The 23,438-nt window shown below is 38.0% G+C and overlaps 3 protein-coding genes across 3 annotated transcripts; 1 reads left to right on the plus strand and 2 right to left on the minus strand.

Annotated features, from left to right (window-relative positions):
* The first annotated feature begins 1,519 nt into the window (after positions 1-1,519).
* Positions 1,520-10,828, plus strand: adgrf3a (adhesion G protein-coupled receptor F3a). The gene is made up of 17 exons (XM_085343441.1): positions 1,520-1,548; positions 2,162-2,210; positions 2,302-2,431; positions 2,535-2,684; positions 2,774-2,883; positions 2,987-3,045; positions 3,131-3,255; positions 4,226-4,450; positions 4,809-5,066; positions 5,192-5,332; positions 7,588-7,696; positions 7,918-7,993; positions 8,207-8,386; positions 8,928-10,244; positions 10,336-10,377; positions 10,653-10,688; positions 10,769-10,828. Exons 1-17 carry the CDS (start codon positions 1,520-1,522, stop codon positions 10,826-10,828), a joined length of 3,096 nt encoding a protein of 1,031 aa, XP_085199567.1.
* Positions 10,829-11,133: 305 nt separating this feature from the next.
* Positions 11,134-15,172, minus strand: ankrd66 (ankyrin repeat domain 66). The gene is made up of 3 exons (XM_085343286.1): positions 15,034-15,172; positions 11,392-11,620; positions 11,134-11,281 (listed from the first exon to the last, which is right to left on the minus strand). Exons 1-3 carry the CDS (start codon positions 15,170-15,172, stop codon positions 11,134-11,136), a joined length of 516 nt encoding a protein of 171 aa, XP_085199412.1.
* Positions 15,173-17,712: 2,540 nt separating this feature from the next.
* On the minus strand, positions 17,713-22,921 carry tdrd6b (tudor domain containing 6b). The gene is made up of 2 exons (XM_085343285.1): positions 17,848-22,921; positions 17,713-17,759 (listed from the first exon to the last, which is right to left on the minus strand). The coding sequence occupies exons 1-2, from the start codon at positions 22,919-22,921 to the stop codon at positions 17,713-17,715; spliced, it is 5,121 nt and encodes a 1,706-aa protein (XP_085199411.1).
* Between the last annotated feature and the right edge of the window lie 517 nt (positions 22,922-23,438).

Raw genomic sequence — 23,438 nt, forward strand, 5'->3', positions numbered from 1 at the left:
GAGGAAGCCGAAGTACCGCGGAGAACCCACTCAAACACCACACAGAAAGACCCCGGCCTGATGGTGGAATTGAACTCAGTTGAACTCCTCTATATTAAATCACCTGTGAAAATATAATTGAATGCGATGTCAAGTCACAGCATATGTTTAATCTAAAAATCAAATTTGAGGCTAATTATTTAAAAACAAATAATAAGAGTTAGATACCATAACTCTCCAAATAGATTTTGTGTAATATGTGTTTAGCGGTGAACTCTTTATCAGTTCACCCTGCCTAGAAAGAGTTGTCAGTTGCTCCTAAATCTCATTTGACTAAACATTTGTATTCGTAATATACATAGAGCAAATGAGTTATTTATTTTAAGGTCAGACCACTAATGATTATCCAAAAGGGACCCATAAAAGTTCTGCATTACAAAGCTTCTCTATACACTCGGTCCTCGACACATGGTTTGTATTATAAGGTCTGTTAGCACATAAAGGTTATGTAAAAACTGTAAAGGGTAAATATAGATACTTGGTATAGAGGTGATTTGCCATTGCAGTCATGTGAAAAGAGTTTGCTTTAAGATATATGCAGTACTCACTGGTCTTCAATGATAAGGTGGTGTACAACAAATTCAGAAGGAAAATTAACAATTCAATCAATTATTCAACACATAATACATGCAATAATACATTAAGAAGGGATTGGACCGTTAATTTACTAAAATGTACTTAAGATCATCAGTTTACGCTCAAAGATGTTTTTACTTTGAGAGTTGAGATTTGTGTCAAATAAGGACATATCACTGGTAAACAGGAGATGGCAACCAACCTGATATTGACATATAAGGACCTGTGGAGGAGTTCAAAGTTCAAACAAAAAGAATTTAAGGGGAAAAATCATTAGGGTGAAACATTAATGTGTAATAAAATGAATGGCTATCTACTGGCTAGTTGCTACATGCAACTAAGTAAATGCAACAGTTTATCTCCTATAAATCCAGCTTTTATCCTTTGTGTATTCTCCCAGTCCAAGACGAAATACTCCAAGAAACCCAAACAAATTCCCACTTATAGTCAAAAGCATGTATATAAACCTCACATTAACACATGCTTAAGTTACTCTGAAGCACCAAGTTGAACACTGAATAAACAATATAATACTGTTTGAAGGCAAACATCAGTGATATAAAAACTCTCCTTTTCATATATGACATCATAAAAACTATGCCTCATATCTAATAAATAAACTTCACTTTTGCTGTAGTGTGGAGTTATTCAGGTGACACTGCACTTTCTGTACACATAGTTTCAAAAATGAAAACCATATTACACACAAACACCATTCAGTCTCTGTTTTTGATAGTCAAATTAGTGGTACATGACAGCCTTTTTACTTTGCATGTCTATCTGCAGTAACCTCTACAGGTCATCTACTGCTGTCACGTTAAAAAATACTTCAGTCTTCTGTTGACCATTTCCTTGTGAGCAGCAGTAGGGATACCTGGTGCACCTTCATCATTTTGGGGCTCTAATGGGTCCTTCTACCATCCTGTACACCAGGTTAGTAAAAATTTAAGTATTTATGATTTTCCTCAATGTGACCATTTAAAAATAATTTGGCTGAAAATAGTGTTTTTAAGAAACTTGGAATTTCTTAAATATGTATTTGAAATTTGATCCTGAATTGTGGATGGCTATGGCTCAAGAGGTATTAGAATTTTGGAAGTATGAACCCTGGCAGTCAGTATAAGACGGGCACCTCAATTTCAACTTATTTTATATTTCTTTTGTGTAATACATCAGGATTTTTATATGTTAGAGTAATTTGTATTAGAGCTAGCTTTTAATATATTGTATTTTTTAATGTTGGTAATTTTCACTACTGTCCTTGCTGTCTTGGAGCAATTGTGACCACAAAGTTTCCTCTGGGATAAGTTAAGTATTCTGATTCTGACTCTGCTTCACTCTGCATGCAAAAATGGCCTCTCTCTTTCCTTTATTAATGAGCTCTATCATCTCTTTAATCATATCGCCATTTTAAGCTTTGCAAAGGCAGATTTTTTTTGCTGGTGTTGCATGGAAGTGCAACATTTTAATTATAGTATTTATAATTAATAAATGCTATTGTTTGCCAAATGCTTTTTAAAAATATCATTTATTTTTCCAAAAACAGGATGTGGACCTTTTTATTTCTTTACATCTTGGGCATAAATTTCTGCCAGGTTTGTTGATTACATCAATTAAACATTTTGATCTTAAATATCAACTGTATCATGAAATAAAATAAAAAATGGAAACACTTTTCTTTCACAGGCTGATAACTCAACCCAAATGCTTTATGCCAAACTGATAATAGACAAAAGTGCAATTGCAAATATCACGAGCATACTGAAGAATTTTACGTATAACAATACATTTGTTGAAGCACCTGTAATGACAACAGGTAAACTAATTTCCAATCTTCCACATACACCATGCTGTGATTTCTGAAGAAAATACTTTTATAACCTCTAACTCTAACCCTGCATAACTCTTGTCCTTATAAGTGTGCACAAATGGTACCGGCAGCAAAGAATGTGAATGCAAACCAGACCACAGATGGAGTGATACTTTCTGTCAGTCTAATCCAAAATGTTGCGGCAATGCAACGTGCACTTTGAATAGTGCAGACGCAAAGTGTGTCCTAAGCACCACAGGTATTTATATATATTTATTTATTATATATATATATATACATATATATATACACACATATATATATATACTGACATTTTCTTGCTCACAGTTACCATTACAGGATCTTTGAAAATTGCACAGGCAAACAAATATGAAAAGTGTCTGAAAGGCACAGAAACCACGGACTATATAAACTGCAGAGATGACTTGATGAAACAGGTAATAAACAGTCATTTAAAAAATATATAATGTCTTTATCACCGCAATAATAAATAAAGAATACTATTATTAACTCTTTTTTCCATCCTTTGTTACCTCTTAGATGAAAACAGCGTACAGCACTCTGAGGGGATTTGACTTTTTAAACATTACAGGATTCAGGTATATTCGTGCAATCACAAATTAAATGTTTTATTAAATTTATTTTAGATATGTGACTAAAATCTGTCTTTGTTTTTTATTGAAGGCTCGGAAGCCTCTTCATAGATTTTACAATGAGCGTCGCTTCCACTGTCAATTCACAAACTCTGATTAACATTTCAGAAGCCATCAGCCGAAATCTGTCAGCCTCGCTTGATATGGAGACTGCAGGTAATGTAAACTACCTGTGGAGGGCGCAGTTAATTCCAACCTGGACGGAAGGTTTTTTTTTTCTTAAATTTTATATAAATTCTGTTAGATTGTGTTTTAGATATCATTTTAGCGCTCCTTGAGTATCATTCTCCACCAACATATCAGACTGAAATATCTCGACAGCTACTGGAGGGACTACCATGAAATTTTATGCATATTATAAATACGTTTTTCACTGTGTAAATTGTTATTAACGCTCTTATTTAAAGGAACAGTTCAGCTAAATAACCTTTCAATCGTTGACAAATTGCTGCCCGCTAAAATCCCAATTTTATTTCTTTGTTTCTATTATAAAATGATAACCTGAGGTCAACAATGCTTTGGATGCAGTCATATTACTCTGATAAAGATCAAGAAAATATGAGTGAGAGACAAAAATCTCTCTGAACCTCATGCATCTTGTTTTAGTTTATCATAATGTGCTCTAAAGGTGGTGTTGTAAAGGCTCTTTTAGCACATTCACTTCACCGGATGCACCTTTTTTCTTTTCCTCACCTTTGATTGGGTGTGGCGCTTTCCATTAATTGCACTCACTTGTCACCCGTTATATAAGGACTGCACTCACCTACAGCTCACTCTTTCTTCACTCCCACATGGGGCGGCAGCTGAGAGATAGCAGTCCATGTGTGTCTTTCCTTTGCTCATTATTCAATAAAACAAAAAACCTGCAAGTGAGTACTGACTGTTCAGTCTCATCCTGGCCGGATGAGCCCGTGATGGTAACTATCTCCAACCTCCTCTGGACCTTCCTCTAAAACAGATGGTTTATCTGCAGCTGCAGTGCTATTCAACCTATGGTGTTCATGGAACTGTAAAGGTTTTCAAGTTTCAATGACTGGCCGCAAGGTGGCAGTATTTCCATATGCCATACCATCTAGATGTATGTGGTTTCCATGGCAACTGATTATCATTTGTTTGTTCTCTGTAGGTGTTGTCCGCTTAATAATGCCAGACAACATGCCGGTCTCTTATGGGGACACTAACAAAATCATCACTTGCATAGCAACGGAGGACCTTGGAACTACACCACAGTGGAGTATAACAAACATCAATGGGCAATATGACATAACTAATGGAACAGTTTCAACTGTCACAACATTATCAAAAACAAAGAGTCAAATCCAGCTTAATGAAGTGACAGAACTCTGGAAAGGTATGTTTGTTTGTATGTATGTGAGACTTTTATATAATTAGTGTAAACCCAGAAAAAAACTAAATAAATTGTACAATACATGTTTAAGCAATTAAAAAATAAAGAAATAAAGATTTTTCTTTACATCTCGACTGTGATACAAATTAAAACTTGTATATGCAATTTGATATTTCTTTCTTTCTTTTTTTTCTTTATGTCAGAATGTTAAATAAATATTTCATTCACTTTTTTTCTGGGAATGTTTCAGGCTTTAAATGGTTAACTAGTTTGGCACTATGAGCTGAAAAACTCAGTATCACTATCTGGATTAAATCTAATTCCTACTTGTACCAGCTTTAACCACGTTTTTTTTTTCTAGGAACATACTTGTGTCTCTACCAACAAACCAAAAAGTTTGGCAATGACAGTACAATCAACATATTACACAAAGGCAGTGATGTACTGGATGTAGCTCTATTGCCAGACATTGCTGTTTTCACTGTGCCATCATTTCCACGCTGCAAAACTAAAACTGATGTTCTCCAAGTAGCAGCCCAGTGTGAGATAAATAATAGCACTGAACCTTATACTGTCTCATGGAATGGTGACGGCCTCAAAGATTATTCAGCAACTTCGGGTATGGATATTTCCTTTCCTTTTCTTTTCTTTTCTTTTCTTATTTGCCAAATAATTTTATTTCAAAATAGTTATTTTGCAAGAACTGTTATGAAAATCCATGACATGAATGTATCATTCTTGCAGCTGACAAAACACAAATTTATTCGGCTCAAAAAATTATCGACTGTGGTGTAAACAACAACAATCAAACTACAGCATCGTGTATATTTAAAAACAGAAAAGAGCAAAATAAAAGTGCTTCGGTGCCCTTCAACATCATTGGCGGTAAGTTATTGTATTTTGTAATAAGAATTAAACACATAGCTTAAAAAAAAAATCTTACAACAAAGTTCTTGTCTTTGGCAGAAATAAATGAATTTTTTTTTAAAATCTGATTTAGTTTTATTCAAAAAGTGCCACTTCACTAAAGTTGTCTGAAGTTGCTGATATTTTAAGATAAACCAACTAAAATATTTATAAATAATTACTTACTTTAATGAGGACAGTCAAAAGATTTGCCATTTTAAATGCCCAAAAATGTATTCATAATTAATTACAATTAAATTAAAAGAAATAGAAATAAAAAGAAGTGATATTTGTAGCCGTATGGCTCAGTGTTTTGAGTTTTTTGGTATTTTGATATTCATTGTTTATGTTTGGCTGTCATTTATTTATCCAAAGCTCATTTTAGGTTGCCATGTTAGTTATTTTGTTGATTAAGTTCCCCTTGTGTTTTAACCCCTGTGTTAAGTGTCACTCGTCGCCCTTCAGGTGCTTACTTATGTCCTTGCCTCATCTCCAGTATCCCTTTTCCCTCTGTATGTTTCTACAGTGTTCATTCTCCACGTCAGTCCACCATGTCCACGTCGTTGTCTGTCTCATGTTGTTTCATGTTGTTTAGCTCATGTCATGTCTGCGTCTTATTATGTTTCCTGTTTTACTTTGAAGGGTACTTTTGTTCATTGTTTTAGTTTTACTTCCACTGTGGCATCATTATGTTCATTCTAGTCAGCTGTTCCCTCATATTTTTCTACTCCTGATCACCCGTTGAGTGTATTTAGTCCGTGTGTTTCCGTTTAGTCATCGTCAGGTCATCTGTTATACTTCCCCCATGTCATGTCAGGGTTTCTGGTGTTTTGCATGATTGTGTTCAGGGCATGTTCATTGTTTTAACTCTTGGTTTTTCCTCACAGTTTCTATCATGCTCACTATCATGTTCAGGTCAGGTATCACAGTTTTGTCATAGTTTCATAGTTCATTCTTAGTTGCCAGTCTCGCCCAGTTTAGGTTTAGTTGTAGTTCTTGCCACTGTTGATAATGTCTTGTTGCATGTTCCTGGTTTTCATCAGCCACAATAAACAGCTCGCTTATAGTTTACCACAGTTTTGTCCTCCTCCGTGTCCTGCTTTTGGGTCTACTTCCTAATCACCAGCGTACCCTGCCATGAGTAAGTTTGGGAGTAAGTCAGTAAGTTTGAGCACCTCTGTAAAAGCAGATCAGTTTGCTGATCTGGAGCATTCAGTAGTGTGTTAACACATAAGAAAGACACCAACAATGATCTTACAGGAACAACTGTTACTCACCATCCTGGGTGGGGTTTTAAGACCAAACAAGTAAACATCCATCATTCAGCAATCTGAAATATTACTCACAAGTGGAAGATGTTCAAGACAGCCGTAAATCTTCTCAGGAGTGCACATCCTAGCAACCCAAGGTCAGACTGTGCAGACAAATTACATAAAAACCCAAGAGCTACATCTCAGACGCAGTTAGCATGTTAAATGTTAATGTTAAACACAATATAATTACAAAAAGGCAGAATGAGTGTTACTTGTTTGGAAGGGCTGTCAGGAGTCAACTCTTCTCTTTAAAAACAAATTGACAGCATGGCTTAGGTTTGCAAAGTTGCATCTGAACAAACCACAGGACTTCTGGAACACTGTCCTTTGAAAAGACAGGACCAACGTGGAGAGGTTTGTCCACAATAAAGGTTGTTCTACAAGCTACTGAATCATGGGGTGTACTTAATGAGGGTGGACACAGTGCTTCTGCATGTAACTTAAATTTTGTTACATAAATAATGACACAGAATATAAATGTATTAAAAATGTTGTGTATCTGAGGTTGTAGTTAAATAGTTTGTGAATCTGTTAAGGTCCAGAGGATTTATTTTATATTGTTGTGATATATAAAACCTTTGAAGTGAAAGAGGGTGCACTTTCTTTTTACCATGACAGTAGTAGTTTGTAATAATAGATATAGTAATAGTGATATGTACAGTGTAAAATAAAATGGGGTAAAGTATTAAATTGCTTCTTATACTTATTATATAAAAAATAGGAGAGTGTTTTAGAATCATGAATGAATGCAGGCTATATTGATTACTTCAAAGATGAGAGAGTGTTTCTGGAGAGACCAAATTTTTATGAGACATTATAGGATATAATTTCTGCAACAGAAATTGATTTGAACTCACCATTCTCTAAATTAACTTTTGATATTGTCTTAGTTAATGTATGAAAGTTTCTTCGCCAAAACAGAAGGTGACCTGTACTGTCGGGCTCAAGGTGTATGGGGAGACACCAAAGCTGGTTTCACTTCAGTCTTAAAATGCACAAACTCTGCTGGGCAAAGAACAAGGAAATGCAAGTAAGAATCCAACTGCTGATCATATTTATTATGTAATAATGTATCAGTTATTTGTTTGACTATTTTTATTTATTTTTTTGTATTGAAATGGCTCCAAGAGTCCACCAACAATGATTGTTTGCATTTGTGACTGGGAACATCATTTGACCAGTTCATAAGTGAACATTTATTTGTGACACTTAAGATATTAAGATATTCAATATTAAAATTCATATTTTCAGCTTAAATGAACAATGGGAAGATGAGGTGTCAGGATGTGTGAACTCAGACCTCTACAACGTACTGCAAAATGCAAAAGTAAGTAAGCTTAGTTTCATAATTTATGTTAAGAAATTGTTTCCATATGATGGGAAAGTAACTTAATAATCTCAAACTTAATATAGCAACAAATTCTCCAATTGTAACGAGATTTTTACGCAACAGAAAAATGGAAAGTTGTTCATCTTTTTGTCAAACTCACTGTAGCTGATACAATTAGGCTTGACTAATTCATATGTGCTCTTGTTACAGATTTCTGACACTGGACTTGGGGCATTAGATAAAAATGCAGAAACAATATTTTCTAACCTTAACAATGTCACTCAAAATTCAGTGCGTATTAACACTTTTGCTAATGTGAACGCATCAGTTGATGTACTCAGCACCATGAGTAACAAACTGAACGTAGTAGACAATGTAACCACAACTAAAGTAAGTATCAAAGAAGCTTTATTTTTATTATTATTTAAATTCTTTAACAAATATTAAAATGAATAAGTATAAATACTTGTACGTAAAGTTGGAATCTTTAAGAGTTACAAGGAAACAAATTTCCAATCTATTTATTCACTTTTTTGAATACATTAACAGTTTTACTATTTACAATTAGTTCATTGCTAATGCAAATCAAGAATTTCCTGCTGCTGTTACTTCATATTAAAAGAGTTCAAGTGCTGAATAACCCTGTCCCTTTTATTGTGAAGAAGCCACAGGAAGCCACACGTCACCACCTTAGCCATTGTTCAATTCAATTCAAATCAATTCTATTAATATAGCGCCAAATCACAACAACAGTTACCTCAAGTTATTCGTTTTGACAGTGGTTTACTCAAAGAAATCGAGGGTCAATCAATGACCAACTAGGGAAGCAGTTAAGAAGCTGCATGTGTTAAACTTTGACTAGTTCAGTCTTTTACGATTCATTTTAAGCATCGTAGTTATACCACCCTCAAAACTTTGTTGTTCTTTTCAGAATTTCCTGGCCTCATCTAGTAATCTGTTGGATGGGTCTCTTGAAAACTCATGGAGCAAACCGGATCCTGAAAGTAACAAGAGCCTGGCTGAGAAATATCTGCAGTCAGTTGAGGATTTAATTGCGAAATCAAGCATAAGTAATGATTCTGATCAAAAAAATATACATATAGACACATGCAGTGGAAAAACATGCATCAATACGGTGTTCAATGCCAAAGTCACTGTTAGAAGCTCAGGAAATGGCACTGTAAAAACAGCTGGATTCAAATACCTGCAGGACTATTTGCCCAATACAACACAAACATTTAACATCAACAGCATTGTTGTGTCAACAACCACTCAACGGGGAAAAGACCTTGAGATTACACTAAAGTTCCCATTGCTCATAGAAAGGCCTCGCCATGTTGAACTGCAATGTGTCTCATGGAACTACAACCAGAGCAATTGGACAGATGAAGGATGTGTATGGGGGGGCGCTTCTAAACCTGACGAGTGCACTTGCAATCATCTGACTTCATTTGCCATTCTGATGTCTCGGTATCCCATTGAAATCCCTTACATGACCGAGATAACGTACGCTGGACTTTCTGCATCAGTGGTGTCACTCGTTATCAGCCTCCTGATAGAACTGATCGTCTGGAGCAAAGTAGTCAAGACAAATACTCTACACTTGCGCCACACCGCCCACGTGAACATTTCTCTTTGTTTGCTGGTGGCAGATTGCTGTTTTCTGGCATCTTCTCAACCAAAGAGCATTTCAGAAATCTGGTGTAGAATTGCAGCTCTTCTGAAGCATTTCTGCTACCTGGCCATGTTCTTTTGGATGTTGAGCCTGAGCACCATGCTCCTTCATCAGGCAGTTTTTCTCTTTCACAAAGTGGGCAAGAAAACCTATCTGAGGTTCTCGTTGATCCTGGGCTACGTTTGTCCTTTTCTCATTGTTTTCATCACATTTCTCACCAACAACGGCGGCGCTCAAGACGCGTATTTCAGTTTGGAAACATGTTGGCTGGTTTATTCTGGACTTCTGAAAGGAACCATCTATACATTCATTCTCCCAGTTGGTATAATTGTTTTCATCAACTTGTTTGCCATGATAGTGGTAATCATGAAGCTTTTAGACCATAAGATCACAGAAAAGTCTCATGAGAAAGAAATACAGGCTGCCAAAACTGTCCTGAGATCAGTTATTCTTCTGACTCCAATCTTTGGTTTGCCATGGATTTTTGGATTTGCAACATTTATTATGGACCTCACAGCTGGAGCTGTGACTTTAGCTGTGAACTACGCTTTTGTTGTGCTCAATGCATTCCAGGTATGGTCACAATTATTAAACTGATCAGACTCAATATCTGTTCTGCTAAAAGCATTACTGTTTTTAAAAAATGCTTGTTTTTCATTTCTAGGGTTTGTTTATTTTGTTGACCACGTGCCTGGGGGACAGAATGGTAAAGTCATTTACTTCTAGAGATAAGAGGCCTACCTAGTTTAGTTAGGATTAGTTAGATGCTGCTGTATCACTGTGATAATATTCGAATATATTTAAAGTTTGAAGCCAATGGCATGATCTAAAATCCACAGCTGAATCGATGTCATTATTGTTGTAGTTGTTCTCAGGTTTATTCTGTGTTATTTCAATTATTGTAATGAAATTATTATCAACAGTCATCAAAAATATCCTTGAAAATGTTTTCATCAAATGTTTTTATTCTGATTTTCACAGACCCGTGAAGCACTGCTGAATTCTTTCAGGAAAAAAGTAAGTGAACCACAGCTTGTTCGTAAATAACCGTGGTAACTCATAATGAATGACGCACATCTGTTTCCTCTGTTCTGCAGGCTCCACCAACCATCAGCGAAAGCTCCACAAAGTTGGAAACAACAACTAAAAAGTCCTAAACAACACCTGCACACATGTATACTCACAAAACACTACATTTAAATCAAATATATTCGATTCATGAGCTACATTTACTCTTTGATGTGACTGTTTCTTTGTTGTTTATTTTGTTTTACTTGCAGTAATACAAATCAGAAGTTTTAATAATTATTACACTTATCTGTCTTTCTTTGTTCAATATACATATTCATATGAAATGTGATTTAATAATACTGTACATTGCATGTTTTAAATAGCACTTAGCAGTGAAGAGCTGAAGGAAAACTCTCAGCTGAAAGGATAGAAGAAAACCTGCGTGAGGATTTTATTTCTGTAAATGGGATTTGGGCTCACATCTTGCTTCAGTTTTTAAGTTTTCTTTGTCCCGTTCTGCCCACTCCTCATCTGTGTCATCCACTGAAACCCCTTCTCGCGCTGATAGCTTGCGATAAACCTCGCACTCTATCTCTGCTCTGTAACACACAAAACAAGACCATATATTAATCATGTACAAGCATTATATTATATATAGTTTATTGTTATTAAAATTACAACAATTTGAGAACCGGGCTTCATGTCATACTTTTTAAGGAATCTAACACAGTCTTGGTGTCCGTATATCTCGGCTATACGCGCTGGCTTGTCTCCACAGCAGTCCTCCTTATCAATAGGTGCATGGAGTGAGTGCAGCAACCGCAGCACTGCCAGCCGACCAGACTCTGCAGCAAAATGGGCAGGGGTCCACCCATACTCTGTCCTCAGGCATGGTCTGGCTCCATGCTTTATAAGTATCCTCACCATTTCTGTGTGTCCTATGGAAAGATATAATTAGTTTGTGAGCAAGTTAAGAATACTTATTTTGATGCTCCATGAGACTCCCTGGATGGGGAGTCTCATGGAGCATCGTGTCCTTCTGTGCCTCTCCTGCTTCCTGAACAAGCTGTGACACTTCACGGAGACCTTCTGTGTTGGCATACTGGCACCAGAAGTAAAAGGGATCCCCAATGCAAGAAGCATATACAGTCTCTGCATCGATTTGGGAAAGCTGTGGCTCTTTGTACATGCAAAGATTGTCATTTCCTTTGGGAGCATCAAAATGAGTTGTGTTGTTCTCAGTTTGAATGCCTTGGGAGAAACTTTCTGCTTGATCAGTCTGGTTCTCTGAATTTTCTCCTGACAGCGATTTCCTGTTTTCCTGCACTAAGCTACTGATGAACATCTTAACACATTCAATATTCACTGCATATTGAGGAACCGCCATCTCTGAATACTTTTCCTTATTAATGACTGTCAATTTGAGCGGCTTATCAACCACAAGATTGTAGAAGTCATCATACACGTCATCGTCCCAGGAGCCTTCACACTCAAAGCCATCTAGAAAGCAAAGAAATGCCTGAGGAGGAATCTCCAGCAGATGCTGGGGTATTGACCTCACATCTTTAATGCTAACTTCAGACTCATTTCCATAGTCAATAAATAGAACATCGAGAGTACTGCTAGTCTTTTGAATTACTTGAGCTCTGTACCACTGGTTGTCACTGGAAAAGAGAGCAAGGCATGGACTTCCAGGCACCAGTACCTCAGGAAAAACTGCGTCTTGAATTTGCCCAGTTTCCTGAGCAAGCTTTGATATCATGTTGAGATCTTCAGTGTTGTACTGACACCAGAAATAATGTGGTCCAACAATGCAGGAAGCGTACACGTCCTCAATCCGTTTTTGAGAAATATTTGGCCAATTGTACATGCAGATGGTCAAGTTTTTCTCAAGGCAAGAATTGGAGTGCTGTGTGTCTGAGTCACTGTGGCAAATCTGAACAGAAGTCTCTGCCACAGTTTTGTCTTCAAGAGTGACAAGCATTATGGGTTTTGTTCCTTCATCCAAAACCGTTGCATGCTCAATCCGTGGTGAAGCGACATTAGCTGTGGATTTTGAACTCCCCTTTAAATCATCTGCAGCAGACATCCTATCGTTACCATGGACTCCATTTTGTCCTGCTGTCTCCACCAAGTATCCTCACCATTTCTGTGTGTCCTATGGAAAGATATAATTAGTTTGTGAGCAAGTTAAGAATACTTATTTTGATGAATTAGGGCTATTGGGGAAATTAAACAATATTGTGCAGAGTGTTTTATAAACGTTTTCAGGGACCCTCCTTAAGGTTTTGGCTCACTCATTTCTCTCCCTGTAAAAAACAGCAGCTGGACCTTTAGCTAGGAGCATGCCTGACACACAAAAAGCCACTCTTTTCATGCGTCTCCTCTCCTGTAGTGCTGATGAAGTACAGATTTTTCTCTAAAAATGTAGGGAGAAAAAGTAAAAAGGTAGTCATAAATACTCAAGTAAAGTGCAGAGAACGGAAAATTCTATTTAAGTACAGTAACAAAGTATATTTACTCCAGCAGTGTGGAGAATCTCACAATGGCTTCACCCAAAACCTTTGCTAATAATGGCCCACACCCTTTTTCAAGGTGTGAAAAAGGGTGTGGGCCATAGCAGAGGTTTTGGGTGAAACCATTGTGAGACCTTGCCTCGCCCTAAATAGCCAGAAAACCTGAAAAGAGACCTCTCTATGTTTGAAATCTTGGGAGATGTTGTCTTTGTCTATTGTGTGTGTGTGAAAAAGCCACCTTTCATCAATAGTGGGTCAATGACCCTCTTAAGGGACAACTCACACTTGGGACTCTCCACCATTTGGTCTTAGAACTGAACAAGCTTCTCGGATGAGAGGCGAAACATCTTCAAGAAAAGTCCAGTCACGTTTTTTCCTTGATTCCTCTAAAAAAATGGTCAGGTACAAGGACCGGACTGAAAATGAGTAAAAAAGCAGGCCAAGCATGTCCAAATAATGTTGAAAGACTGGAAAACTATTGCTGAGGTCAAGGTAGTGGTTTCGGTAAAAATTTACGAACAAGTCTGGCACCTTGGAAGCAAAATATAAAGAAATGAGGTGTAGTGCAAGGCTTTTGTACAGTGCCGCACATGCCTAAAAGTACTGCGTTTCTGCAATCTGATTGGCTCATTAGAAATGACAATAAACGAGATGTTGAAAAGGTGTACCTAAAAAATTGGCTATAGTGTGTAATCACAGTTTTAACATACAAGCACAAAAAAGACATTGTTGAATATTTAGAGACTGGTCTGGACGCAGCAACTCAAAACTCTGATTCTTAGCAAACTACAAGGTTGGCCTGTAGCTCCCATGTTGGCTCACATTTTGTTTTTTGTCTCAGATGGCCTGACTCAGCAGCTGAGGGTGAATGCAGTTTCTGAATTTGCCTTTGCCCAACAAGTGCAGGAATGGCTCCTATATGCTCCAGATCAGATGGGTGGTGCAGGACACCCAATATCCAGCCCCATTCCAGAGTAAATTAGAATCAATGAATTCAAAATAATACACTGAACAAAAAAAAAAGTTTTTATATAATAAACTGTTCTTAATTGATGCAAAGATAAAACGTAATGCTTAATAATATTGGGATATTATTATGGACATGTTAAATTGTAACATAATGTTTAACAGATAATGGTTATCCTGTTTTTAGATCATACACAACTGTCTTATGCACAGGTTTAAATGCTGATGATAATTTGCAGTGGTTTAGTATTAGTCCTGTTGATTTTTAAAGGATTATTTCATTGTTGCTTCACTATTAACGGAGCATGCAAAAGTGATGGAAAAATCAACATCAGAATTCAACACTGATTCACTTTTAACAGAGGGTGAAAAATTGATATAAAATAAATGTTCAACATCAATGTTGAACTTTAAAATGTATTTTATCCGACTCTGATATTGTTTCAATATTAATGTAGTTTAAAAATTTGATGTAATGTCAGATTTCAAAGTTGAATCAATAGAATTGAGGAAAGGGCTTTTTTTTGTCAAGCTTTTACAGAAAAATCGTCATCTTTATGGCTATTAAAGGAGAAACTGTTTCCAAAGTATTTTTTAATGAATGCTGTCTACTGTATTAAATATTTAGTGAAAAGGCAGCTCTAACAAATATTCATGAATTCCGACTTTGTGCCTAAATCGTTTTTACGCACGGTATAAAGCGCAGTTTAGTGTACTGACACTAACATTTATGTTGCATAAACAGCGTACACGTGGTCTAACCACATTTTTCATTTTCCAGCGAATGCGAACAGGTAATTTGAGCCCAAGACTTGCGCAGTCACCAGGGGACACGGATACGCCTCATTTTCACGTATTTAACGAACTACCTTTAGCCGCTGCCCAGTGGAGAGGTGTCTTGCTGTACCAGTCGATGTCTTTCTGGTTGGGATTGCACTTATTTTCCCTCAGAAGCTCCTCAACTTGATCACAGTCGCCTGCTGCTGCAGCTTGGTGCAACTCTGACATTTTAACCTAGCAACAGTGGATCCTAGCAACGGATCAACACTAGATGGCTCCTAACCTGAAGGTAAAAACGCGGAAAGGAAACCAGGGCGTGTCTAGATCGTTATCAATAATAATAATATATTAATAAAAATATATTATTATTATTCAAAAACAGCAAGGACGCGATTTAAGTAAGGCTAGCCTGTCTTAGGAAGTGAAAACTCATTTTATGTGCTATAACAAGTAAAAAAAAGGTAACACAATCCACATTGTGTCTGTTTTTAGTGTGGAAATAAATCAGGCTAACATTTTAAGTGTCCTGTGCTTCACAGATATAGCCAGATTCTTAATTAATTGCTTTATTAGTTACAACATTATTTTATTCACATTCATGACTCTATACTGGTTTTCCACATCTGCTGACAAACAATTCCCAGATCTAATGGGCCTACATGAAGCACATTTATTACCCCAGTACATTTTTTCTTGACTTTAGTCATTTTGAACCTGCCACACATGTATCCCTTCCAGAGATGGGCAGTAACGAGTTACTGTAATCTGATTACTTTTTTCAAGTAACGAGTAAAGTAAGGGATTACTATTGCAAAAACGGTAATTAGATTACCGTTACTTTCCCGTAGGAACGCTGCGTTACTGCATTACTAAAACCCTGATTTTCTTGCAAGTGTAAAACTTCTTTTTACAGTGAAAAAAACCACCTAAACTTCCAAGCAAGCACCGGGAGTGCGCTACCACGTAATGGGAAACTCACGGATTCTTCCACTGACCGCTGCGGCTCACCTGCACCGGGGCAAACCTCTGCCTACGCCACTCCTGCTTTACAGGTGAAAATAGAGCAACAGGACCGCTAGTCTTTGATGTTATTTATTTTCTGCTGTGTTTTACTTGCATCTATTTGAAAGACTGAGTGTAAACACAAAAAAATAAAAAATAAATTATGTGCTGGAATGTGCAGAAAATAGGTTTAAATGTTAAACAAATTTCTTCCAGTCAGAGAATGGTGCATATAATTTAATTTTTGCTTGATGCATAAAGTTAAAAGATTAAAACTAATAAAACAAGTTTTAAAAAAAGACTTTTCCATTTGATTACCTTTTGTATGATGGATTATGCAGAAAAAGTGGGCTGAAAGATCTATTGCTTTATTACCTATTCAGGTTGTAAATCGTGTTTTTAAAAAGTAACTAAGTAATTAATTACTTTTGAAAATAAGTAATCAGTAAAGTAACGGGAATACTTTTGGGGGGAAGTAATCAGTAATTAGTTACTGATTACTTTTTTCAAGTAACTTGACCAACACTGATCCCTTCATCTAGATTCAAGACTTTGAAGACATGCTCTCTACTTTTAAGATTACGCTTAAATCTTTCCTTTCTGATAAAGCTTATAGTTAGGGCTGGTTCAGCCTGAACATCTCGCCATTAAAGGCTCGGGCTTGTGGAGGGGCTTCCTAAATGCACCGAGCATTTCTTCCCCAGGTGTTTATACACCACTGCAGCATGTCATTAATGTTAATTTTCATGCCACAGTCGATTTTTGTCTCATCTCTCTGTGTGTGCCCTTTTTCTCTTTCCTTTCTGCCCCAGACAGTTGCAGCAGATGGCTTCCCCCTCCCTGAGCCTGGTTCTGCTCAACGTTTCTTCCCATTAGAAGTTTCTAAACTGTAAGGAGTTTTTTTTTCAATCTCAAAAATTACTTAGATAATACCCCATGAGCCAGCACTGATAGTTTGAGTTTTCCACTCAGAGATTCTACGTTAAGACATAAAGTGCCTTAAAGTGACCGTTGTTTCATAAATGAAATGCCAAATAAATATCCATAGAAAAAAAAAAAAAAAAATTAAACAGCACCAATTGTTAATGCTCAAATCTTTATTATAAGCAAATGCAAGTCATTTTGGATTAAAAGTGAAAACTGCTCTAGGAATCAAACCATCTTTAAGGATTGTCAAAAAACAAAAATATGACTCTGTACGCGTTTCTAGAGACTTGACCTGGTAAAGAATATTATAACCTGTTATAACAATAAATCCAAACAAATCTAAAAGCTATAAAAGCTAAGACTAAATCCCTTTTATTTATACATTCATCTTGATGATTTGGTTGTAGAGATTTATTCCAAGTCTGCATTACTGTTCTTTTAATCAGAGTACAAATGCTAAGCAGCTGCAAATCTGCCAGCCAATGCAGTCTGCAAAACTATCTGTTCAAATGTTTAGAAACCATGAAAATAAATAAACAAACCAGTTTTAATCTATGTAAACACTTTATTGGGACAAATATAAAAATAAAAAATGTAATAAGACAAATTGTTACTTCATATTGAAACAACGTATCAGACACATTTTGGCTCCCCAGAGCTGGAAGAAACAAAGAAAGATTTTTTTTAGTGCTGTCATTAATTCTCCATTTCTGGAAATTTACTTTTGATAGATAATTCATCTGTGAGTTGCTATTAATAATACATAAAAAAAAGAAGCATTTATCAAAAAGAGACCTTTATGTATTAAACGTACCGATTGCCGTATCACTTGACAGCTTTTAAGCCTCGTCAATCTCGTCCTTGGCACTGGTTTCATCCTTGTATACTGAAAAAAAAAAAAAAAAGTCAAGATAAACTAAACTAGCAAAGGACCTTTCAGTCATTTCAGTAACACTAACTAGCAGTCTACTAACCTGATTCCACACTTTCTGCCAAGGCACCATCTCTGGCCACTCCTTTCCAGTATTTGTGCATTTGTTTGTTCACATTCACTCCCTCACACTCAATTTTAACGTGATACTGAGGAACAGTGATGTCCGAGTGGTCTCCGATGCTGATTACTGTCAGTCTGAGTGGTTTATTAATCACAAGGTTGAAAAAGTCATCATAAACTGTGTCATCCCAAGACTCCTCAGACTCCTTAAATCCATTTAAGCAGCACAAAAAGGCCTGAGGAGCCTTCTCCAACAGAGTCTGAGGCAGTGATCTTATATCACCGATGTCAACTTGAGACTCATTTCCATAGTCAATGAACACAACATGCAGTGAAGTTTCAGCGTTCTCAATAACCTGGGCTCTGTACCATTGGTTGTCATCGGAATACAGAGCGAGGCATGGACTGCCTGGACCAGGAGTCTCAGGGAACAGTTTCTGCTGTGCCTCTCCTGCTTCCTGAGCAAGCTGCGACACTTTGCAGAGGTTCTCTGTGTTGGCATATTGACACCAGAAGAAATGTGGTCCCACAATACAAGATGCATATACCATCTCTGTATCGTTGGGGGAAAGTCGCGGCTCTTTGTACATGCATTTAAAAACATTTTCTTCTGCAACGCAAATTTGTTTCACATCAGGTTCAGTCTGACCACCCTGTGGGAGGTTTTCTGTTTGATGGCTTTCAGCATCAACACATTCTTCTGTAACCGGATTCCAGTATTTCTGCATTAGTGTGTTCACAGCCACTCCTTCACACTCAATTTCAACATGATACTGAGGAACACCAACCTCTGAGTGGTTTCCTATGCTGATTACTCTGAGATTAAGTGGTTTATTAATCAAAAGAGTGTAAAAGTCATCGTAAACTGAGTCATTCCAGGAGCCCTCGGACTCCTTAAATCCATTTAAGCAGCACAAAAAGGCCTGAGGAGCCTTTTCCAGCAGAGGCTGGGATAATGATCTGATGTTCCTGATGTCAATCTCGGACTCGCTTCCATAGTCAATGAACAAAACATGCAGTGTGCTGTCCGCTTTCTCAATTACTTGGGCTCTGTACCATTGGTTGTCACTGGAATATAGAGCGAGGCATGGACTCCCTGGATGGGGAGTCTCATGGAGCATCGTGTCCTTCTGTGCCTCTCCTGCTTCCTGAACAAGCTGTGACACTTCACGGAGACCTTCTGTGTTGGCATACTGGCACCAGAAGTAAAAGGGATCCCCAATGCAAGAAGCATATACAGTCTCTGCATCGATTTGGGAAAGCTGTGGCTCTTTGTACATGCAAAGATTGTCATTTCCTTTGGGAGCATCAAAATGAGTTGTGTTGTTCTCAGTTTGAATGCCTTGGGAGAAACTTTCTGCTTGATCAGTCTGGTTCTCTGAATTTTCTCCTGACAGTGATTTCCTGTTTTCCTTCACTAAGCTACTGATGAACATCTTAACACATTCAATATTCACTGCATATTGAGGAACCGCCATCTCTGAATACTTTTCCTTATTAATGACTGTCAATTTGAGCGGCTTATCAACCACAAGATTGTAGAAGTCATCATACACGTCATCGTCCCAGGAGCCTTCACACTCAAAGCCATCTAGAAAGCAAAGAAATGCCTGAGGAGGAATCTCCAGCAGATGCTGGGGTATTGACCTCACATCTTTAATGCTAACTTCAGACTCATTTCCATAGTCAATAAATAGAACATCGAGAGTACTGTTAGTCTTTTGAATTACTTGAGCTCTGTACCACTGGTTGTCACTGGAAAAGAGAGCAAGGCATGGACTTCCAGGCACCAGTACCTCAGGAAAAACTGCGTCTTGAATTTGCCCAGTTTCCTGAGCAAGCTTTGATATCATGTTGAGATCTTCAGTGTTGTACTGACACCAGAAATAATGTGGTCCAACAATGCAGGAAGCGTACACGTCCTCAATCCGTTTTTGAGAAATATTTGGCCAATTGTACATGCAGATGGTCAAGTTTTTCTCAAGGCAAGAATTGGAGTGCTGTGTGTCTGAGTCACTGTGGCAAATCTGAACAGAAGTCTCTGCCACAGTTTTGTCTTCAAGAGTGACAAGCATTATGGGTTTTGTTCCTTCATCCAAAACCGTTGCATGCTCAATCCGTGGTGAAGCGACATTAGCTGTGGATTTTGAACTCCCCTTTAAATCATCTGCAGCAGACATCCTATCGTTACCATGGACTCCATTTTGTCCTGCTGTCTCCACCAATACTGATTCTTGTGCTGAACAGCCTTTGTTCAAGCTGTTAAAGTGGTGCTGGTCAGTCTGCTGATTGACATCGGTCATTTTGTTTTGTTTAGTTTTAGCCATCCTCTCTCTGACTTTCATATTCACACTCACTGAGCCATCATACAGTTCAACAATTAGCTTTCCATTTTCCACTTTTGCCACGGAAATGGTGAAACTACGGCCAACAGCACGATCTGCAAACCACTGGTTGACCTCCTGGGGTAATTCTGCAGGGACATCAAACAGTCCGAGGGGAATAGCTTGCACTGGACATGACCTGGCCACGCTCGCTTCAGTGGGAAAGGGACAGATATCAGTTTCACTGACTACAAGAGTATCCCCATAGTCCACAAAGTGCACTTTGTGCTTTGGAGTTATTTCTACTACTTGACCTCTGTTCCACTCATTATCAGTGTACCTTGCAAAGCACAAGCTACTGAGTCCAAGAGTCTGATCTGAGCGCTGTGGCTCACTAAGGAGTTGTGCAACACTTTCCATCAATTTGTCAAACAATTTAGCATTCCTGTCCAGTTGGCAGTAGAAGTGATTGACAGTCTCTGAAGACGTTATCCACACATTTTCTTTACCACCCACCTCAATATTATATGTGGAGTAATTGTACACATCAGATGTGACTTGTGGAGGAGATTGCAGATGTGCCTCAGACTGTGCACATTTCTTATCCAGAAGCTCGCGTGCACTACCAGATGCAGTCTGAATGTCTACCATATTAAGCAGCAGACCTTCTTCATCAGATTCCACTGCCTTTACAACGCATTTCAAACTACTGTCTGTCGACGCACTTAAATCCACAAACTTGTGAAACTCTGCTAAGGCATCGCTATTCCAAGTAGTGGTAACGGGATAAGTAGGACTCTTCAGACTGAATAAGCAACATGGGAAAGCCTGAGTACTTAGCCGCAAGAAAGCTGGATCAATGGGGTGCACATCTTGCAGAGGGACCTTTTGAATTTGACCATAGTCTATAAATCTCACGTCTACAACAGGTGAATTGCTATTAGCAACGATCCTTGCTCTGTACCACATGTTATCATCTGGATTACGGGCAACGCAGATGGACTGAATAAGTGGCTGAGAGCGGGCGGATGAATAGTGATTTTGCAGATCTTGCATAAGGCATCTGAGGGAGTCGTCATCTTCTGTTATTTGACACCAGAACTTCTGTAGGCTTTCAATGCAAGACACCTTTACAGTGACACTACTTCCTACAGTGAATGCACTGTCATGACAAGCACTTTGCAACTCAGAGCAGAAACTTGATGCAGTATTCCCATTGCAATCTACTGCAGGTTCAGAGCTTGCTTTCATATAAATGTCACCGTTACAAGAAGGAGATGCACACTCTTGTCCACCATTGACCGTTTTGTTTTTGGAGCTTGGCGCAGTTCCCTCCGGTATACCATCAGGAATGACATGGACTTTGTTCTGTAAATTCATGCATTGTTCATCTTCAAGTAAACTGAGAATGGATGAGTTAAGAGATTCATTCTGGACAATTAAATCCTGCTCAAGCTTAGAGAGGGGAATAAAGTCTGCCTTCTCCAGAAAAGAACTGTTGACACAGGTAGCATTAGCTGCATAGAGTGTAACATTATAGACATCTTGAGTCGCATCATAGTGGTCAAACGTCACCACCACAGTCTTGTTCAGCAGGAGTGATTTCAACAAATCTGTCTGCACTGCAGTCCACTCTCTGCCATTTTCTTTTATTCCATTTAGAGAACAACGATATGTGATAACTGGCATTCTCAGGAATTTGCCAGCCAGTGGCCTGATGTCTTCAACAGGCACCAAGTCATTTTTTCCTTCATCCACATGAAAAACTTTTACAGCACCATCACAGGTCTCAATGTTTTGCTTTAGTAATGAGCGGTACCATCTGCCATCTGTCCCTTTAGCAGCACATGGATCCCCACAGCTCTGCGGAAGTTCCTCTCCAAAACTAGAGCTCTCTTCATAGTGTTGATGGATCTGTTCAGACAATATCTTCACTGCTTTTGAAAGAATAACAAGCTGGCAAAAAACATTTTCTGGATCAATTACCTCAGTCACATAAACCGTTTCCAAAATGTCAGTAAGCAGCTCTGGGTAAAAGTATTGGTTATGTTTAGCAAATTGGCTGCTAACATTCAGGCTCTGTTCCTGTGTTACATCAAAGGCCTCAGAAGACTCATCATTGGGCAAATTTAGACATTTCAGTACAATATTTTTAAATTCCTCCACTGGGATCTTCTTTGCAACTCTAGACTTGCACATGTGCTTCGAAACAACTGGTATGTCAAGGAGAATTGTCCTATCCGGCATCAGTACATATTGAACGAGTCCCCTAAACTTCTTCCCAGGCAGAGACATCAAAAACTTTGTAGCTCTATGAGGGAAATTTTTCTCAAGGGACAAGATATTTGCAAGTATGCAACATTCGATTTCAGGAGGCAGGAGAAAGCTGTCATTTTGAGCCCATGCTAAAACTGCACTTGTGGCAATGTGGGGCTGCCCCTGATCAATTAGAAAAAGACTGTATGTTTGACTTTCAATCGATACGATCCGAGCTCTGTGCCAGGTTTCGTTGATGCAGACCAGACAGAGATCCCCTGGTTTCCCTTCTAATCCAGAAAACTTCCTGTGAGGAGTCTGAATTTCCTCTCTCATCTGCTCGTAAATGTGTTTCTTCTCATCATCCATGTTTACCCATAATTCCACAAGACCACAGTTGGGTTTCAGGTTCACCCTGGTGATGAGAACAGAGATTTCTGTTCCTGGTGCTGGAAGCCCGGGAATTGAACACATCGTGAAGCTTAGACATCAAATATATCTGCAAAATAGTAAAGACAAATGTGTTACGACTTAAGAAAAAAAAAAAAAAAACTTCAGTCCATTATTTTTTTTAAAGGCACTTAAATTGTACTAAACTGTAGTGTGGCCTAGGTTACTACCACTCTGCATTTAATGATAGCAGCCCCTCCCCGAGCCTGGTTATGGTGGAAGGTTCTTCTTCCCATTGTTGCCAAGTGCTTGTTCACAGGCGGTCATCTGATTGTTGGGGTTTTCTCTGTATTATTGTAGGATCTTAAACTTCCAATATAAATAACTGAAAAGGCGATGCTATTGTGAGTTCAACAGCATACAGATTTGAATTATATTCAGTTTTATACAAATAAGACTGAACTGACTTCACAACTGCTGCAACGCCATGTACTGTGGGATCGATATAGTTCCTTATTTTTAAAATGCAACTTTTACATTTTGATGATGGTGCATGCATTTTTGTGTTATAGTCATCTATGTCAGAACTGTTAGCAGAGAA

This window comes from Diplotaxodon limnothrissa, linkage group LG19 (assembly GCF_057381915.1).
Source record: "Diplotaxodon limnothrissa isolate DT_005_m linkage group LG19, D_limnothrissa_male_GT1.1, whole genome shotgun sequence".
Taxonomy (NCBI): domain Eukaryota; kingdom Metazoa; phylum Chordata; class Actinopteri; order Cichliformes; family Cichlidae; genus Diplotaxodon; species Diplotaxodon limnothrissa.

What these genes read in the sequence shown, in the direction of transcription:
- tdrd6b (XM_085343285.1), bottom strand. Translation starts at nt 22,921, where the DNA reads ATGTGTTCAATTCCCGGGCTTCCAGCACCAGGAACAGAAATCTCTGTT. An exon ending in GGCAGAAAGTGTGGAATCAG is followed by an intron (nt 17,760 to 17,847) that starts GTTAGTAGACTG and finishes TTTTTTTTTCAG; the next exon opens with TATACAAGGATGAAACCAGT.
- adgrf3a (XM_085343441.1), top strand. Translation starts at nt 1,520, where the DNA reads ATGGGTCCTTCTACCATCCTGTACACCAG. An exon ending in GTGTGTCCTAAGCACCACAG is followed by an intron (nt 2,685 to 2,773) that starts GTATTTATATAT and finishes TCTTGCTCACAG; the next exon opens with TTACCATTACAGGATCTTTG. An exon ending in CGTGCCTGGGGGACAGAATG is followed by an intron (nt 10,378 to 10,652) that starts GTAAAGTCATTT and finishes TGATTTTCACAG; the next exon opens with ACCCGTGAAGCACTGCTGAA.
- ankrd66 (XM_085343286.1), bottom strand. Translation starts at nt 15,172, where the DNA reads ATGTCAGAGTTGCACCAAGCTGCAGCAGCAGGCGACTGTGATCAAGTT. An exon ending in CCACTGGGCAGCGGCTAAAG is followed by an intron (nt 11,621 to 15,033) that starts GTAGTTCGTTAA and finishes ATCTTTCCATAG; the next exon opens with GACACACAGAAATGGTGAGG. An exon ending in TGTGTTAGATTCCTTAAAAA is followed by an intron (nt 11,282 to 11,391) that starts GTATGACATGAA and finishes TGTGTGTTACAG; the next exon opens with AGCAGAGATAGAGTGCGAGG.